General features: G+C 35.3%; 1 protein-coding gene across 1 annotated transcript in view; it reads right to left on the reverse strand.

Annotated features, from left to right (window-relative positions):
• Window positions 1-17,201, reverse strand: part of LRP1B (LDL receptor related protein 1B) — a 1,815,754-nt gene that overhangs the window by 52,602 nt on the left and 1,745,951 nt on the right. The window contains exon 84 of the mRNA XM_041739937.1: window positions 10,838-10,999. Coding sequence (XP_041595871.1) covers window positions 10,838-10,999 — 162 coding nt within the window. The remainder of the gene's footprint in view (window positions 1-10,837; window positions 11,000-17,201) is intronic.

The raw sequence follows: 17,201 nt of genomic DNA on the forward strand, positions 1-17,201 counted from the left end.
TTATCTCACTTGAAGCTTCCAACTCTGAGAAGCAGATAAAGTTCTATTATCATTATTTATTTTACAAATCATGTGTCAGCTATGATGATGAAAATAATTTTAAGTCTAAAGTTGTAGAATACTATTTGTTTGCCCACAAATTTCTACTCTACATAGTTTTAAATGATCTAAAAAATGTTTTAATTCCATACCATCACCTCTAACACTCAGTATTTCTTCCTTACATTTGGATTCTAGCTTGACAGATTCCAGAAGAATGAACTTAGAGAGTATGTTCAGCGAGGTTCCAGAAACCCACAGAAATTACACTACCTTTGATGAATTTGTTCTGTTTGGGCAAGAGATTATTAAAAGGATCAGAAGCCCACACTACCATCCAATGTAATAAGAGATCTGGAGTTGAAAAGTTCTAGCTTACTTCTAGTTATTCATGGTCTGGAAGATACCATGGAAGGGACCTGAGTTCTTGGACTCAGATAATAATTGATGGAGTTAAATAAAGTACCATGCATTAGATGGTCCTGCACCAATTTATCTGCTTCTGCCTCTATGTTGATTTATATTTACTTATTTTTTATATCAATTTTGAATCATTTTATTTTCAAGATTATCAGATTATGACAAGATTTCAGATTATCACTATATAGATTTTTCCATTTATCAGAAGTAATAACTAAAGTGCAAATTATTTCATCAAATTGAAAATTAAATCATCTCGTTACCATGGATTTAGTCATGGATCTTTAAGTGGAGAATGCAAATCTAAAAATTCAAATTCAGATACTTGACCTTTGGATTAATCTTCTAGTACTATTTCAAACCAAGTGACTTTCTATTTCTCAAAGTGTCTTATACTTAAGATATGTCTGGTTCTCTAGTGGCAACCGTCAATAAATGTGGTTTCTTTATCCCTAATAGTTAATCTTCATATAATTGAACACATATGGTAAAAAATTATTTGCTGTGATGCCTGGGTGGCTCAGCAGTTAAGCATCTGCCTTCAGCTCAGGGTGTGTGATCCTGGAGTCGCGGGATTGAGTCCCACGTTGGGCTCTATGCACAGAGCCTGCTTCTCCCTCTGCTTGTGTCTCTGCCTCTTTCTCGGTATCTCTCATGAATAAATAAATAAAACCTTAAAAAATTATTTGCTATCTCCTTTCTATTTAACCATTGCTTTTTTTTTTAAAAGATTTTGTTTATTCATGAGAGAGAGAGAGGGGCAGAGACACAGGCAGAGGAAGAAGCAGGCCCCATACAGGGAGCCTGATGTAGGACTTGATCCCAGGACCCCAGGATCACGCCCTGGGTCGAAGGCAGGCGCTAAACCACTGAGCCACCCAGGGATCCCAACCTTTGCTCTTTTTAGCGTTATTTCATCTGTTGGGAAACAATGGAATTTAAAATATATTCATTCTTTTGAAATCAAACATTTTTGCATCCATGAGAATAAAATTGAACAAATAAATACTATTATTATTATTATTTTTAAAGATTTTATTTGTTTATTATCGAGAGACAGAGACAGAGACAGAGAGAAAGAGGCAGAGGGAGGAGCAGGCTCCATGCGGGGACCCTGACGTGGGACTCAATCCCGGGCCTCCAGGATCATGCCCTGGGCCCAAGGCAGGCATTAAACCGCTGAGCCACCTGGGCTGCCCAATAAATACTATTATTAATGCGCTGTTTTGATGTAAGGAAAGATCTGCTCTTCTTCATCTGATGATTTATAAAATCATAGGGTAAATTATAAGTCTTCCTACCTTTCTTTGCTCTTTTACACTCTGGGATTCAAAAGCTCTAAGTTTAAGATTTAGGAATTTTTAGGGGGCACCTGGGTGGCTCTGTTGGTTAAGTGTCTGCCTTTGGCTCATGTCATGATGCCAGAGTCCTGGGGTTGAGGCACTGCTCAGCAGGGAGCTGGTCTCCCCCTCTCCATCTGCCCCTCCTCCCCCATGCTGTACTCATTCTCTCTCAAATAAACAAATAAAATCTTTAAAAAAAAATCAGTTTTTTTTTTAATCTTGAAAATCAATGACGGCATCCTGATACTCTTGCCATTTTTATCGATAATCAGGATGAATACAAATTTTTTTCTAGCACAATATTTACTATCAAAAGAGATCTATCTATTGCATAAAATAGAGTAATAATACCAGTTCATAGTGAAAAAATCTTTAATAGTGAAAAACGTACATTATCAATTAAATATAAGATAGGAATCTTAATTTTTTTCATTTAAAAGATTTAAAGGTTCCTGACTCATGATGTTTTTTCAAAACATGTCAGTTGACATTCCAAATCTGATAAAAAGAATGTGTTTTAAAATTACTCTTAAATTTATATTTAAATTAATTGTTTCAAATTAATGTTATAGATGCATTTAACTGGAAATAGTTTACTTGGTTTGACAAGTAAATATTTTTGTTCAATCTGTGTCTCTGTGCATGATTTGTGTAATATGCTATTTTCAAATACACAATTCTATTTCTAGATAATTATTTATGAATCCATTCAGTTTACTAAACATCAAGTACAGCAGAATTACAATCATGGATGACTTCTATTCATGAAAAACCTGCCTTTCTCCTCCTCTTTCTTGTCCTTTCCTGACCTTTCCTGTACTGTCTTGTCCTTTCCTGGGCTTTCCTGTAATGTCCTGTACTGTCCTGTCCTTTCCTGTCCTGTCCTTTCCTGTCCTTTCCTGTACTTTCCTGTACTGTCCTGTCCTTTCCTGGGCTTTCAACTGTGCATGTTCAGTTTATTTCAATACAAATTCCTCTTTACTTGTGTGGCAGGTTATTTTCAACCTTTAAACAAGCAGTTTTAAGGCTGCTTTTCATTACCTTCACATTATTTTGTATACTCATTCTCCCTTAAGTTGGAAAAAGAAGGGTAAATACTTGTCGGTGGCCCTAATATGGTATAAAAGTAGAAGATTAAACCAGCTAAACTTGGCATGATTACTGGATGAAATGCTGTTTGAAGAATATTGTGAGATTAGAGTTTTCTCAAAATCAAATGAAGCTGGCATGGAAAAAAGTTACTGCTATGATGCCAGATAAAGTAATTAAGCATTTTTAAAGATTTTTTCCCCAATAATAATTACTGAAATTATTAAACATAATTACTAATATTCTAAGCATAAGTTATGTGACGTAGAAATAAAAGCTTATCTTTTATAAACTTTTGTTGGAATTTGAAACAATTGCATAAAAAATAATGGTATGCTTCTAAATAGTTTGGAATATTGTCCATTTCTGATCTTTGGCCCTTTTTGAAAATGTAAGTCTAAGTTGCAGCTTTGTCTGGCTTTTAATCTGCAAAGATATGTCACTGATTTTTCTATTCTCCAAAAATTATGAGGACACGTATCTTCAAAGAGCTTTTATAATGATATATCCCTAGTGCCTAGAACAGTAAGTGTTCACATATATCAGTTGAATACATTAATTTTAATAATCAGAATATGTACTTTGACTCACATATGACATATTCTCCCCTTGGGGGAAAAATGCCTATTTCCAATAAACTCTTTATATAAAGGCATTTCCCCTAAATCTTTTACCTCTTATTATTTTATATTTCCAAATAATAGTATATAATATTATAGTAAAAAATCTGTTTGTAATAATTCTAGTTTTATACTAGATCAAAACTATCATCAATATTTCTTTTTTTAATATTTCTATAATGCTGACAATTTCATCTAAACCACCTAGAGTAAGATAATAAAATGGTTACATTACCTTACCCTTAGCATATCATTCTCCACGTAGTCATGTGAGAAAAGAAATGTATTTATTTTTCTTTACGCACATTAATTCAAACTTAATTCTATTTTTAGACTATTTTTCTTTTCTCCAAACTGAAAATAGAAGCACAAAATTCCTCATAGAATGTAAGACTTAATGAACTGCTGAGTACAAGTATCCCAGAACTCTTTTAAGTGGTATCTTATTAGAGCACAGACAAAAGAAAAAAAAAAAAAAGAAAAAAAAAAGGCATAGCTGGGTGGAAACAAGACTTTCCTACTTTGTTTACATTCTCTCACATACCTAATACCTTCTCCTAAATCCAGGCACTGAGTTAAGCACCCCCAAGATTGATGAGGTATGCAAAACATCATGGCCTGCTTCATATTCTAGGGTAGTAGAAAGTCGAGAACACGAATGATGATATAAACACAATGTGAAAATGCCAAAGAGAAGTGCTGGATGTCCTAGGGCAAGGCAGTTTAAGAAGACAAAGTGGGAGGATTAGAGAGGTTTAGCAGATGTTAAGGAGGCCACGTGTAAAGACAAAGAGGTATGAACAATTCAAAGGGGCACATTTTAGAGAAAACAGATTTTCATGGCTGGAAAAAAAAGATACATAGTGAATGTGTTGTAGTAATCTGAGCAAAAAGCCTGAATAAAAGCAATACTAGTCTTCTCATGTAGAGAAAAAGATTAGAGGACTCTCAGTAGCCAGAGCTCCAAATTACTCTGTCACTCTAGGTGCGAATGCTCTAAGAATCTTGAATACTTAGGAAAGAGCTAGTTCTGATAATTTCACTTTTCTTTTAGAAAAATATTTTATTTATTTATTCATGAGAACACACACACACACACACACACACACACACACACACACACACAGAGGCAGAGACACAGGCAGAGGGAGAAACAGGCTCCATGCAGGGAGCCTGAGGTGGGACTTGATCCCAGGTCTACAGGATCACGGCCTGGGCTGAAGGCAGGTGCTAAACCGCTGAACCACCTGGGCTGCCCTAATAATTTCACTTTTTAACTCATGATCCTTCTTAGGGTTCTAGGCTCAGTTCTAATTGTCCTTCATACTAACGGGGACCACTGAAAACATTTTATTCTATTTTCCTGGTCATTATTAAAACCCTTTAGTCTCTTCTGCTTGGGCCTGATATAGGCTTAATTAACTCAAGATTAAAATTCTTACTAAAACCTCTTTTCAATGGAGTCGAAACTGGCAACCATCAGGTTGAACCAGTGCATGTCTTGAAGGTTTGAATGTTCCCATGGTGAGCCTAAAGAGATGCAGCAAAATGGGCAAGATATCAAATGACAGGAAAATACACCAGGAGAAGCTGCTCTTGGAGTCAGACCCACGAGGCTATATAATGCAGCTCCTATTTTCTCTAGTAGAACAGATTAGCAAGAATAGCTTAATCTCACTTTGGCAATTGTAAAATTGGACAAATAATACTTCACAGGGTTGTGTGAGTATTTGGTAAAACATTATATGTTCAGATAAATAATGTTTAACAGCATATTTCTCTGTGACCAAGACATTATACATTTTTAGTGACTTGTCATTTCCCTTGCCAACCCTCCCCTGGGAAAATCAAATGGAAACAGAAAAGATCAACTTCAAAAGGCTTTCCCTTCTAGGTTTTTTTTTTTTTTTCCTTCTAGGCTTTTGCAAGTTCTGTTCCAATCACTGCTTCTCTTCATCTGGTTAGCTGCTTCTTTTTTCTGGTCTCAGCTTACATGTCACTTCCTTCAAGAAATCGTTCCTATCCACTAAATTCTGTGTTCTTTCCTGGGTTCTGCAAACCACTGTATTTCATTAATTGTCTTATGATATATTTTGTATCTTTTTCAGAATCACGTTAGATTGTAAACCCTTTGAGGGTGGGAAATATCTCTGATATTGCTGTTTTCTCAGTGCCTAATAGTGACAGGCCCTTGTAAATCCCAAATATGTTTATTGACAAATTGACTAATGAAACAAAATTGCTCTAGTAAGCAAATGGTAAAAATGATCCCACCATGTCTTCAAATACGGTAGACATATATCTATATTCATAACGTTTATAATTACTTGATAGACTATGGTTCTAATACCAGTTACAATAGATAAAATGTCTGGGCTACTGTCAGGTACTCCTTATGTCATAAACTTGAGATATTACTTAATGTCTGTATTTATTGCAGTCAGTGGGAATAAACCATTCAGGTGTATTTCTAATAAACAAAGTTCTAAATGAAATTATAATGGTTCTCCAAGCAGATTACTAGAGAACTTTATGTTTTTTTTATTTTTTAAGATCTTATTTATTTATTCATGAGAGACACAGAGAGAGAGGCAGAGGCATAGGCAGAGGGAGAAGCAGGCTCCATGGAGGGAGGCTGATGTGGGACTAGATCCTAGGACTCCAGGATCACGCTCTGGGCCGAAGGAGGCACTAAACCACTGAGCCACCCGGGCTGCCCAAGAACTTTAAAAATAACAAGGAGAAGACAAACAGATTGCTATTTGATTTTAACACCAGGCTTTTAGGCACAGATTGAGTCCGTCCTCCCTGGCCCTTTTGCTCTAATGTTATTACTATTAACCACTAAAAACCTCAGATATTATTGACCCCATATTTAACACCCAGATTTAAATGCAAAATACATGCTTACTCTTTTCTTTTATTTATATTAGAAATCCTTGCTCCAGATCTGCACAAAATGGAGCTATATTTGTTCCTAAACAACTTGCTTAAAGAATACCCAATTTTACTTTGCCATTATTTATCTCTGTCTCTTCTCCCTGGGTGCTTCAGTTAAAATTAATTTGCATTTGGACCTCAGGATTTTATATTGCCATTAGAATCATGAAATGTTTTTACTCAGCACAACTAAGAACTGATGTTTTACCTCCCACTAATGGACCTTTAATTAGGCACCGTAATGAACCATTATGTCATTCCTTCATTTATGGAGAAAAGATTTTGTATATGCAAGATACAATTTTGACAGAACACCAGGTCCTCTGAACCTTGCCGACTCACATATAATAGATCCTAAATTTATTATGCTTTTGTCAGCTGTTGGATTTATCATTTTAATGACACTGTCCACAGACTTATATTGCTGCCAAAGCACAGCATCACCATACTGCAGGAATGTTTGTTGACATCTTGATCAACAACTCCTGGGGTCCAATTCTGACTGTAATATTACTACGTCGGGACCTTGAGCAAGTTATTTAACCTCTGTCTAAGGATTAATTGGTTAATTTTAATAAGTGCTTTGCAGTAAAAGGTGGGAAGTGCTATGACTGCTAATAGTGATAATAAAATGATAATGCAGCCTTTTATAATGCATCAGGCTACCTCAGACTGTGATTCTATTAAGTTGCCAATTAAAATATATGCGAACTGAATTTATTCTTTTTAAGAAACCCAATTGCTATAATGATGGCCACATAGTATTTTTTCAACTTAGATCAAAAAAATAAAAAATGGTGATACTTCAGCTTAATTTTTTTAAAGTTAAAAAAAAAAAAAGATCAACGTTCTATGATGATGGACCAATTGGGAACAGAGAAAAGCTGCACAGAAAAATACCAGATGGCTGTACTCTGATTAAATCTAGCTCTTGTACTTTAAGTTGATTGTTCTTTTATTAACTTGTCTCTAAACTGCTTTCATTTATTTATCTATGATTATTTATTTATTCGACAAAGGCCAATGTTGGATGTAATCTCAAAGAGGTCATCTCAGACAAATAGGTGGAATGCACACAATTAATAATACCAAGCAAAAGTGAATAGAAACAGACAGAGGTAAAGAAGTAGTGACTTGAAAATTCAAAAGAGAAAGAGATTCATTCAAACTGAGGGCAGATGTAAACAACTTCAAAAAGGAAACATCCTTTAAACTGGGCAGAGACAGATAGGACTTGGCACGGAGAGAGGAAGGTGAGAAAGAATCCAAAGAAAATGCATTCCAGAGGAAGGGAATAACAGGAGAAAGTTGCAATGCCATGGGAATTGACAAGTGGAGAAGCATGATAACTGTGGTTTTACTAGAATAAGGGAGAGGCTGCAAAAGTGGTCTGGATGGTAATGAGGGTCTACATTATGCAAGGTAGTAGTTGGTGTTGTCCTTGATGCTTGGAAGTCTTTCAGGGTTGTGAGAATATTGGAGCCAAAAAGAAAAAGTGCATGAGTTGGTAGGTGGAAGTTGTGCTGAAATATCCTGCTATGTTGGGAGGAGAGTGGGGAGGGGAGAGCCACGAGGACGTAAGCAAGGTGTGTAAGCAAGGTGTGACACCTGTATATGACCAGATTGTGTTTGCTAGATAAGCTCTGCTGGCCTATAACACATATTTAAGAGATAAAGCCAGGAAAGCAGTGTGAAAAGAGCATTGGCTGAGGGTAGTGGCATCTAAGGATGTCAAGATGCTGGCCTGCATGAGCAGAATATACACTTAAAAGAGAAACAACAATCTGAAACCATATTTGTCTCTGCTGCAACAGAAATGACTGCCTGCTATAACAGAAGGAAAATATTTAATATTGTTCTTTATTCTCAAATTAAGTCATTGCAGATTGTTTGATTTGATGCTGTTCCATGTGTCTCCTGCAGTGAGCAGAGACCCAGACTACTCTTTGTAAGGGCCTCAATGATATCAAACCACCTGGAGGCCAGAATGTTGAGTAGATTTTAGAGGGTATGGTCTGGAGTTGGGTTACCCAGACAGAATGCTGGCTTCCCATTTACTGTGACATTCAGGAGGCTCTTGTGCCTCGTCAGTAGCCTCCTCTGTAAAATGAGAATAAAAGCAACACCTAGTTCATTAGTGGGATTAAATGGACTAATAGAATTAATGCAAAAAAAGAAAAGACACTCCTGGGAGTGTCTGGGTATAGAAAGATCTCATTACATATGGTTGAGACAGAAAACAATTCTTTTTATTATGAATACAACATACAGCTGTGGCTATTCTTTTGAGAGTAGGCATAGAGGGTGCAGAGAGAAAGAATGGAGATCAATTAGTAATAATACAGGTTAGCAACACTGGAAGCTTCGTTCAATGAAGGTAGTGGGGATGGAGCTGGTGAGAAGTGTTCAGATTCTGGGCCTGTTTTAATGGGAAAAAAATGAGAAAGAAGTTCATGTAAAAGAAAGAAAGCAGTCAAGAATGAATCCAATTAGGTGATAGGGATCAAGGAGTATACTTGTGATGAGCACTGGGTGTTGTACGGCATTGTTGAATCGCTGGATTATACACCTGAAACTACTATAACACTGTCTGTAGCTATACTGGAATTAAAATAAAAAATAGATATAAAAAAGAAAAAATAGATATAAAAAATCTTTTAAAAAATGAAGTTAGTTAGATCAAAAAAATAATAATGAATTCAAGATACTTGGACCTGAGTGATGGGTGTTTCCTTTTATAGACACAGGGAAAACTATGGTAGAAGCAATTTTGGGTAAGAAAATCAGGTTAATAATTGAAAGCCAACTCAAACTGTCATATATACACATCGGTATCAAAATCTGGAATTCAGGAGAGACATTCACCTAGAAATATACATTCAGAATCATCTGTATTTGGATGATCTAAAAGTCATGCAGTTAGTTGAAATCATCTAGGCAGTAGGTTTCAATTTCAGTCACACATCTGAACTGTATGGCAGTCTCAGAGAATCAGAATCTTTGGAGATGATGTTTGGGGAAACTGTATCTTACAAAATTTTATAAAAACTGTTTATTCTAATGTTCCAATTTGTATAGAAATCACAGGCTCATGGAGTGAGTGTTTTGAGAAAAAAGAAGAAATTCAAGTACAGTCATGAGCCACTCCAATGTTTAAAGGTCAGGGAGAAGAGGAGGAACCGGCAAAAAACGATGAAAAGAAGCAACCACTAAAATGGGAAGGGAAACAAGAAAGTGGTAAGAACAATTGAAAGTTTTTTTTTTTTATTTTTTTAAATTTTTTTATTTTTTCAATTGAAAGTATTTTAAGGAGGGAGTGATTTACTGATGACTGTGGGATAAAATAAGAATTGGTAACTGGATATGAGAACATGGATGACAATAAAATAAATTAACTTGATTCTGATGAAAGATATTTAAGCAAAATAGTGAAGATAAAAACCTGACAGAGGTGAGGTCAAAAGAAAAATAAAGAGGAAACTGTAGCATGTAACAACTCTTTAGAGTAATGCTACTGGTAAAAGAAAAATAGTAAGTCAGGAAATGAAGTTGTGGGTCGAAGGAGTGTGGGCACAAGGCAAGGTTGTTCAAGATAGAACTAGGGAGAGAGGAAAATATTGATAAAGGAGAAAGATGGGAACAGTTGTAAGAGATGTGTCCATAAGTAGCTAAGAGGGATCGATGTATGAGTGGACAGTGTAGCATTTGGGGTAGCATGTGGTTCCTGGTCATAAGGAGATAATCTATGGGTAGAAGATAAAGTAGTTCGAGAGATGTGATGGTGGGAGCTTGTGGCAGTTCTCTTTAGTTAGCTTCTATTTTGATCAATGAAACAGAAAGCAAGTTCTTGAGCTCAGGATAAATCTGGGGAGCAGGTATTCAAGGTTTGGGAAGAAAACAGAAGATATGACAAAGATACCAGTAGATTAGCAAAATACAGTAGAAGCCACAGTAAGTGCCCATTTGAAACTAGTGATAAAAACTCAAGTGAGGCCAGTCTGCATGAGCATGTGCTTTTCTTCAGTTGCATCCAGCCATGGGGACTGGTTCAGAACAGGTGGAGAATTGGAGTTAACCATGATTACAGTTTTCTAGGAAAGTACAATAGAAGGGAAGAAGGAACAAGGGAATTGTGGGTATATACTAAGTCATGATTACAGTGATGGATTATAAGTTAGGGAAGGAAAAAACATAGAATCTTTAAAATGAGAAGGATGAGGAACAGTATAAAATACTGTTGGAGTTAGAGTGACAGAGGGAGTGACCCTGAAAAATCAGGGGCTGCTGAAATTGAGATAAGGGATGGAACATGGAGATAAGAAAACTACTTAACGTCAACCTCAACGCATGCCCTCGGACTGTCTGGTGGGAGTTGCTGTCACTTACAGTACTGACACCTGTCTCCAGTGTGTTCGGCCTGGCAGTGGCAGGAGGGCTGGTTCCCGGCAGTCACGCTGCAGGTGCCTCCATTTTGACAAAACTCCTCACAGACTGTCTTACCACAGTTTGGTCCAGTGAACCCCAGGGCACAGCTGCAGGTGGGTCTCCCTATTGGAAAAGAAAAGGTAACAAAACGAAGAAGTTACTTGGCTAGAATGGTTTATCTTCACAGAATCCTCACTAGACAAGAGACAGGAAGCCAAGATGCTGGTCAAGGTGGGTCCACACTTCCTCTGTGACTGTAGGCAGGAGGCTGACCTCGATGCGTCTGCATTTTCCCACATTCCAGTGAAGCCTAGGTTAGAAGATTAACTCAGGTTCACAGCAGGTAAAATAACCAGAGCTCATTTTATGAATAATTACACATTTATACAGGTGTGTTATGCTCTGAAGTGCTCACGTTATTCTTTGTACTTCTCTCTTCATGTCCATTTTGCTTTTTCCGATCATTTTTTTCTACTCATATAGTAACGTAGATTGTATCAGCCATTAGAGTATAAAATAGAGATAATCATGATCATATCTCTCAGTGTCGAATCATCATGGACCACCACTGCTAAAGCATGAGCTTAGACTTATAAATATTTTAATAAGTTTAAAATGGTCATACCATCTATAATATTTATGCGATTAGTTATTTTAATCGATGTAAATTTATACACCGCATTTAGTATGTAAGCACTTAATAAGTCCTATTTTATTTCATCTTGTGTTTTTTTATTCATGGGAAAGGACTGTCCCTTGTAGTCTAGTAAGATGATTTAAAGTCTAATGTTAACAGCACATGAGAGTAGATCTAATGGATCATCTATGGATATTTTTCTTTATTTGCTCTGTGGAAACTAATATCACAAGTAAAGGTGAGCAATCCTTTAGGGTGCTTGGAACATAACACAGTTAACTGTTAGATCAAGAATGAGTCTCTCTAACTGGCTGGAATGCCAAGGCCTGGGTGGAAAATGGGAGTACCGAACCAGCTCTGTAGGAGAAACTCAGGAAAACAAAACGAAATAATAGCTATCATTTGTAATGGGGAATAGCGAAGTTTGGAGGTTGTACAAATGCGAAGAAATCACATGAAAAAGAATAAAAAAGAAATTTAGTCATAGATCTGAATTAACTACGACTCGGAAGTGTCACCCAGTTGACTAGCAGCAGAAAATATCCAGCCATCGCCTCTCTCACCTTTGTAGACATGAGGTATAATTAGACTGGTCATAAAAATGTATGAGTAGAAGTCTTAAGACTTGAAATGTGAAAATGACACAAGTTTTCTCTATTGTCATAGGTTCTACATTTTTTTGAAAAGCACTCATAAGTGAATAAAATGCCTCCAAATGAAAGCCACCTGCCTTTCCAAGAGAATAAATAAATTGAGGTTCCATAATTTATTTATTTATTTTGCATCGAAAGCTCTCCACACCTTTAAACATGCTTGAAGCTTTTGCTTCTCAGTGAAGAAAGTTACATACATTTTTAATGGTGAGTAGCATTGCTTTAAAACGTCTGCATAAATGTTATTACTTTGGTGGCAGATAAATGCCTATTAGTAGGTTGAGAAACAAGGTAAATTTTATGTACATTAAAAGCTGAGTAACATCGTGTTTTCCATTCCCAGAAAATGGCTTTAAAACTTTTAGCTAAATATTTTTCTTATAATGGTAGTGAATTTTCTAGTTGTTGCTTACATATAGAAAAAATATCTTCATGGGAACAATAATGGGTGAAAGACAGAGACACAAACAAGGGAATGAATAGTGGTAGAAGATGAAGAGGACAGCAAATTGTTGGAACACAGTTACTAAGGTAAATGAAAGCCCTGAACAAAAGAAGTAGTTCCTCTTCATCAGCAAGAACCAGTGACTGCCTTACAGAGAAATAGAACATTTACACAGGGACACAAATTAACATGAGCTAAATGTAAAACAAACAGAACAGAAAATACAGGAGAAATCAAAATGCATTAGGATAATCATAAAAAGTGCCATATGGTGGTAGGACTTCAGCACCGTGGATTTATGTTTTTCTCCATTATTTTCTAGGTTTCTTTAAATTAAGAGTGAAAAACATTAAAATGAAAGAAGTTTGAAAGAAACAAATGCAACCCACGAAGGCCCTTGAAATCTATTCTGTCCCAGTCACTGAGAAGATGACACCATGCTTTCATCTCATCTGTAGCTGCTTTGAAACTAGGGCAGAGTGACCAGGTTGTCCCCCCACTTCCACATCCAGCATCTGCCTCACATCATTTAGATCCTGGCTGAATTATTTTCAAAAGGCTCTTCTTCTTCCTTTATAAGGAGGATTTCTTTTTGACAAGTAGAAATCTTCATATTCAGGGGAACATTACCAACTTGAAACTGTGTGTTGATACAGTAGATCTTTTGTTTGCTGATGGGAGATGAACCACCTGTCACAGAGTTTTATAATGGGCTTCCATCTAATATTTTCACGACTCTCTCTGGGTGCGCCCTAACAAGTTGCATTGGATTTATTTATAAAGATTTTTTAGGTAGCTCAATTTAATTTCGGCATTTGAAAAGGCAACAATACTGTTACGAAGACTAAGGCATAGATTTATAGCAGTGAAGCATCCAGGGAGCTTGGGAGTTGACAGCTTACAAGAGTAGTATAATCAAAAAGAGCATCAATTAACCTGAGGAAGGAGGGAGAGGATCAGTCTGTTGCCTCTACTCAGTCTAGTTTTTATAGCATTCAGACCTGAAAAGTGTGAGTTGTTAGACTGCCTGGTTATACACTATCTGTACCAATTACTGGTTGTGAGGCCATGGGCATCACTTCTCTGCTTCTTTTTCCTTGTGCAAAACATGGAGATAATAATATGGGGTTGTTAGGGAGAATCATAGTGAATGAAATGAAAAGTAAAGTAAATGAGATGATATGTGCAAAGCATTTCTAAAGGTACGAGGCACATAGAGAGCACACAATGATACTTTGGCTCCAATTGTTTATTATTATTACTGTTGTTGTTATTTCTATTGAGCTTCGCCATTTATGACTTTGTAACTGCGTCCTAAAAAAGACACCGTCACATTCTAAGAAAATCATTTGGAAAACTGTCTTAAATTACACATTTAATGTTTGTTATTTATTTAAGATAAAATTAAATTTGAGCTTGCATGGCAGCGATGGGATAAAGCAGAAATTCTCCATCAACCTTACTCTCAGACTCCAACATCTTTAACTTTGAAGGATGGGTCTTTCTTTCTCTTTACTTTCTCAACATATTTAATCCCACACTTTAAAAAGAAAACACACACACACAGAAACTCCACATGAGAAACACAAACAATAAAGCACACCTAGTATTTTTATCAAGTCCATTTACTTGTATACCTTCAAATTTTGATACATACTTGAGCTTTTTTTTTTTTTTTTAAAGAGTCTATACTCATAGCTTCCAATTCTACCAAACAAAATCTTCCATCATAAAGTCACATTCCAATCCTTCACTGGGTTTACAGTTTTAATTTTTTTTAATATATAAAAAAGGTATCTTAATCTGTTACTTCTTTGTTATTTCAGAAGAGAGGACAGATCCCTCAATATGTATGTATTGTTCACATCAAGCACTTCTGATTCCCTAGTGGTAAAACAGGTTTAGGGATGGAGAAGTTAATGTGTGTTTTCTTTACTATATATTTACCTCTGATCTCTTAATCTCTAAATCCACTGATTTCTTTTCAATCATCCTCCTCAGATATTCTCCATAATTTTACACATTTTATTCTTGAAACTTCTTATTTTTTATTGCACATTTTATTTCGCATCTCCTCTTGAAAATTCTATCTCTGTTTCTAAGACATTACCATTACTGATTTCCGTATCTTTTTCTGATTGTCCTTTTCAATTGCTTTTATGCTTTCTCTTAAAATATATTCTTCTAAACTTCTTTTTGGTGATGTAATACAGTTTGATGGCTCCAATAATTATCTCTCTATCTGAATACTACAGTCTCAGTCTTCTCACTCTGGACTCCTTGTCCTTCGTAACTGACAGATCATTCTCTCTTTGTCCTAGGCTCATCAACTCCCCCATGACCCACAAGAGAGAAAATTCTTCTCATAAATATTGTCCTGGTAGCATACGTGTTTTCTGTAGACTAGTGATTTCTCCCAGTGCTGGGTCTGCTCCATACTCAAGTTCGACACTATATGTTAGCAAAGTGCCTTACTAGCTGTGTACAACAAATGGAGCTTAGTTTATTTTCTTGATTAATTTATTATTAATATATCTGCTTCCGTTCGTAGATAAATGGAAACTTGTTGCATACATCTTCTAAATTGTGCCAGCAAATTTTCATGCAACAAGGTAAGTAAATAATAAACTACTGAGATTTAACTAGATAACTAATAGTAGCTAATGTCAAATATGGCAAAAAATATAATTAAAAGTGCTAATCATCTATAGTCGATATTAAGGAATATTCACTGACACAACTAAAGATTGTATTGCTCATAAGGAAAAGAGAAATGGGTGCCTGCTTGGCTCAGTAGGTTAAGAGACTGCTTTCTGCTCAGGTCATGATCCCCAAGGATCAAGTCTCCCATTGGGCTTCCTGCTCAGTGGGGAGTCTCCTCCCTCTCTCTCTCTACCCCTCCCCTGGTTTGTGTTCTCATTCATTTACTCTCTCTCTCAAATAAATAAAATCTTAAAAAAAAGAAAGAGAGAGAGAGAAATGGAAATGTCTTGGATTCTCACAGAGTTCTTGAAATTTCACTGGTCTTACGTGGCCCTTACATACCTTAACTAGTCTCAGTAAAAATGATTAATTCTGAAATAGTTCATAAGAATATTTAACAAGACCTAAATAAATTTGGCACAAATAAAATTGTTTATTTTTGGCATTAGATCTGGGAATCAAATATTGTTAGATATTTATTAATTGTGTGGCTTTGCCAAACTTACATTTCCTCACTAGATCTCATTTTGCATCTCATTTTGTAAAATGGTGCCAATGATGCCTACTATGTGCTGGTAAAACACATCATACAACGTCTGCCACATAGCACGTACTTAATTGGTAGTATTAGTAGTAGTAGTAGTCGTATTGGTATTATAATTACTATTAGTATTATTATTAAACAGATTGTTTATTATTTAAACAACTGAGTACATATGCTTTTATTAAAAAACTGCATATGGAATCCCAATACACAGTTTTTCCATATTCTTTTGAAAATAATATGCCCATACCCTATCCATATATACCAGTTCAAATAATGTTTTAAAATATATAATAAAAATTGAAACTTTTCTATTATATAGATAGGTAACTACATGGATAGCATAAAAAATTATCATTAGTCCTTGTTAAATGAACGTTAAATTTATATGATTTTGTTATAGTTTTTAGATAAATGGACCTATTTGATTATATGTTACTTTTAGCTATATAGTCATAGCCAGTGATTTCTCTGATATGGACAGACTATTGCTGATTTTCAGTGATAATAAGTAATGTCTTAGAGCACTGACTTTTGAATATCTTAGATTCTTGGATTTTAGTGTTCTTACTTAGCCACTCAAGTTCACATCTGAAAAATAACACAATGTTAGACATAATAGAGTGATAAGGATTAAATAAAGTAATATGTCTAAGGAATTTGACAGAGTTTTTCATATTTATTAAACATTTAAAATGTAGTAGGCACTATAATAAACAAAATTAGGTAGTTAAATTTCCAAAATATTTTAATTACTGGATATATATTCCATATAGAATATAAATATATTTAAATCTAAATATAGAATTTACTTGCTAATAATTTTAGAGTAAAATTTGCTGTGTAGCTTTTGGTCAAGTAATATATGAATAAATCTTTTGGTCAAGTAATATATGAATAAATATCAATCAATATGCTCAAAAACCTATATTCATATTTGAATATTATAAATGTGTATCTGTTGGCATTTTTCAGTGACTTGATATACTACTGGTGTCTGTTTTTAAAAGCTAGATTTATTTAATAAACAGTTTTTAAGATGATTATAAATATGCTGCTCTTCAGTGTATTTAATCAATATTATATGACTTTAAGTAGGTAAAATTACTTCTCTGCTCAATATTGGACAAATAAATCATTACTCTTTTTTTTTCTATTTAAACATAATGCTTGAAAATGTGTGGTTGATTGCCATGAAGGAATGCTAGCAAAAGTAATTACATATGAACTTCCTATGAGACAGTGACAGTGTTTATTATTTCTGAGGAGTAGATACCTGCTAGTGAGCATCATTAGTCAGTTCTCTTTTTAAGCAATTTATTGAATTCATAGTCATTTGTCAA

Source organism: Vulpes lagopus, chromosome 24, assembly GCF_018345385.1.
Source record: "Vulpes lagopus strain Blue_001 chromosome 24, ASM1834538v1, whole genome shotgun sequence".
Lineage (NCBI taxonomy): Eukaryota > Metazoa > Chordata > Mammalia > Carnivora > Canidae > Vulpes > Vulpes lagopus.